Source organism: Chaetura pelagica, unplaced genomic scaffold (assembly GCF_000747805.2).
Source record: "Chaetura pelagica isolate M959 unplaced genomic scaffold, ChaPel_1.0 scaffold45, whole genome shotgun sequence".
In the NCBI taxonomy this organism is placed as follows: Eukaryota; Metazoa; Chordata; class Aves; order Apodiformes; family Apodidae; genus Chaetura; species Chaetura pelagica.
This window is the reverse complement of record NW_009953217.1, coordinates 660204-663685: the sequence shown is the minus strand read 5'-3', so window position 1 is coordinate 663685 and position 3482 is coordinate 660204. Positions and strand designations below refer to the sequence as shown.

The following is a 3482-nucleotide window of genomic DNA, read 5'->3' as shown; positions in this document are numbered from 1 at the left end:
AGGTCCCCCCCGGGGATTTTGGGTGGGGGGTGCGTGGCTGTGAGGTGCGCGTTTGGTGCGTGGGGGTTGGGGAGCCGGGTGTGTCTGGGGGCTCGGTGTGGGGCTGGGGGGCAGCCGGGGCGTGGGGCAAGGTGCAGGGGTAACGGTGGTGCTGGAGCCTCACAGCCTCACCGGGGGCTTGGGATGTTCCACCCTCGGTCACAGCGAGCGTGTCTGGGCTGCGTGGGCTCTCACCTCTGGCTTGGGGGGATAGAGCTGGTGGCTGGGCTTTCTCCTGCCCCTACTGCCTTTACCTGCAGCACTAGCTGTTCCTTGAGTTGCTCTTTTCATACATAGGGGTGCAGACTACTGGGCTCAGATGTGCTCTGGAAAGGGGACAGATGATGAGCAGGAGAGCTCTGAAGGAGCCTTGTGCATGGAGCAAACCCCAAGTCATCCTCTCCTCCAAGACCAAAAACCTAAAGAGTTGTTTCTCTGAAGGCCTGTTTTATCCACAGGAGAGGTTGTGAGGCTGAAGGGGTGTTTGTCTCCCACAGTAAAACGTGGATGGAGGTGTTGGTCTGTTCAGTTAACACCACACAGTCCCGGGAGCCAGTGCTCCAGTCCTCGCAGTGAGTTGCAATGAAGCAATGAATGGGCTCAATTGCAATGAAGCAATTGGTCCATTCCCGCATTTAGCCAAACCTTTTTCTCCCCTCTCCCAAAGGAGAAGTGTACCCTGCCTGGGCATCTCTCCAAGCCTTGCATCTGCCCAGGGAAGCACCTGGAAATGTGCTTTTGATGAAAGAGATGAATAAGTATCTCATGTGGCTGTGGTTACATGTGCCACAAAGTCTCTGCCAGGAACAAACTGCTACTTAAATGTATCCTGTGGAAGTGCTGCTGGCTGGGCAAAGCCAGTGGAAGTCAAGCTTTGTCCATTTTGGTGGACATCAGGAGTTGGGACCTGCAAAGAAAAGGCTGAGTGGCCCCTGCAGAACAAGAGCAGCATTTCTTAATGAAAAAACCCCACTTTTCCACCCTCTTCTTTTTAGCCAATCTTGGTTTGTTCTACGCCATTAATTCATTCCTGATAATTTGCAGGGAGAACAGAAGATGAGGAAGAGACCAGCCCTCTTTCTTGACAGGTCTTCCTTCATCTTGAGCCCTCAGTCTCCGTATCTACAGCATGACCAAAATGGTCCTGAGTTCCTATGAGGCTTCATGTGAAATGGAAAAAAAAGTGTTGATGTCAAGGGTGTTGAGAAATATCCAGGGCCTTACTGAAAATTCCTGGGTTGGTCTTCAGAGCTGTGGGTAAGAGGATGAGCTGGGTCTTGACAGGTTAGGCAGGTGAAGTGTGGCTTGCCAGTCCTGGCTCCCCAAGATCTGCATGAAACGTCTAGTGTATCCAGATGGAAAAGCACTTAGTTGTGAAAAAGGCTGTATGTTGGGGAATATCTTTGAAGTCTGTAGGCGTAAAACAAGGACTCAGCCCAGCTCCTGCCCCGTTTGCAAAAACTGAATCTCCATCAGCTGCTGTCCTGACTTCGTCCCTGTAAAACTTGGGGATGTTTTTTTTACTGGAAGCTCCTGGAGTGCCATGGACCTGCCTGAGATACAAGTACAATGAAACTGTATCGACTCCTCCCTCCGCCATTTAGCATTTCATCCCCAGCTGGGAGCTCTTGTGCTGTCCTGCCTGAAGCCGGCAGAAGACTGGCAGCCCTATCCTCGCTGTTTCAGCAGGGTGGTGAGGATGGTGGTGGGAGGATGTGGAGGATGAGGTTGCACACAGCATGATTGCTTCTCTTGATCTGAAGAGGAAACCTGAACTCTTGGTTTTACTGAGCAGGGTGGCTAAAGCCTCCCTCTTGGACATGTAGAATTTGGGCACAGTTGGTGGAGCTGCTGCTCCTCTGACCATCTAGAGAAAAGATGAGCACTAGCCAGTTCCTTGCCGTTCCTCAGGAACACGAATGAGTGTGGTCAGGGGTATCAGACCTCTCAGTGATACTTTGTAACCCATCTAAGTGAAAAATACTCTATTTTTATTTCAAACATGACTCTATTTGTTTTAACCTACAAGTAGCTGAATCCTAAGGGTACCCTGTTAAGTAGGTCTTGCTTAACAGCATCTGTGGAGCACTTTGAGCTGCTGTGCCCAGCTGGGAGAGGACTGAGAAAGGTTGCAGGGAGCTGGAGTGTGGCTCCATCTGACTGGGTACATATATTATGAATAAATGCATATCCAGTAAGGGATTTAGGGAGTGCAAGGCAGAATAAGCAAGTAAAGGAAAGCAGATGTTGCTATTCAGACTCAGTTGGAGGCTCAGGAGCAGGGATTTGCCGAGCCCTGCTGCCTGTGGGTGGCACAGCCTTGCTGTGAAATGGCTACAGAAAGACAGGGTATTTGAAGGAAGCCTCCAGCAGCTTTTCTTTTCAGCCTCCTGTGGCAGCAAATACGTGCATGGTTGGCTCAAGCTGCTCTTGGGCAGGAGAGCAGTTGTGGGGCTGCCAAGCTGCAGTGGGACAATGCCCACAGCCCTTCAGCAGTTAGTGGATCAGACCTGCTTCCATAAGCTGCCTGGGTTACATAATGAGGGAAAGGGCTCGTGCTTGTAGAGGAAGCAGAGATTGTGGCGGAACACGCGCAAAATAAATGCTCAGGAAGGAACAGGCTGTTGTCCATGAGGCAGGGAAGGAGTGGAGACAGATGCGGCCAGATGTCAGGTCCTGGGCTGGGGAGCTGGGGAAGGCTTAAGCTGCATTTGGGCTCCTGCAGGTATTTCCCAGCAAACGGGACAGTGATATGGAAGCCACAATTGTGTGTTCCCTTTGACCTGCCTCATGACCAACCATGAGTCACTGCAGGATGGCAGCTGAGAGGAGGCAAAGGTGTCCTGCTTGGTGCAGTTGGGACACAGCTGGGTCACAATCTCAGTTCCCTATCTGCTTTTCTGGAATCTGGTGGGCCCTCCCTGCTGGTACCCAAGCAGCTGTGTGGATGGGTGTGCCACCTCTCCCAGCCCTTGCTGCTTCCCACTGTACAGAGCTGCCAAACCTGGCGGACGAGCAGGGGCCTTGGGGACAGGGTTGTTTGTGCCAGGCTGGTCAAACATGCAGAGCTGTGAATAATTCAGTGCTGGTTTATCCAGCACAGAGTGAGCCTCCAGCACATCAAAACAGATTCAAAATCCTGTGGGTAGGATCTGGAAAATTGAGCTTGAATAAATAAGCCCACAGACATCCTGTGGCATGAACTTGATGTTTCTGCTTACATAAGAGTTCCTGGTTTACTTCTGGCTTGATTTCAGTCTGCATAACATGTCTGGATCCTTTGGAGAGCCCCTGCTAGAACTGCTGCCTTTGGCTGGGCCTGACGTGGAGCTGTGGATGGATGTGTTTAAGTGCAGCCACTGAATCCAAGGGGGTTGTGTCTCCTTACCCTTTTTTTTTTTTTTTTTTTTTTTTCCCGCAAAATTTCGGGGTACCCCCCCCGC

The 3482-nt window shown here is 51.3% G+C and overlaps 1 protein-coding gene across 1 annotated transcript in view; it reads left to right on the top strand.

Moving 5' to 3' along the window:
- Positions 1 to 1582: 1582 nt before the first annotated feature.
- SCARB1 (scavenger receptor class B, member 1) overlaps positions 1583 to 3482 on the top strand; it is a 19095-nt gene continuing 17195 nt past the window's right edge. The window contains exon 1 of the mRNA XM_009997679.1: positions 1583 to 1603. Within this exon, the coding sequence (XP_009995981.1) occupies positions 1583 to 1603 (21 nt within the window). The remainder of the gene's footprint in view (positions 1604 to 3482) is intronic.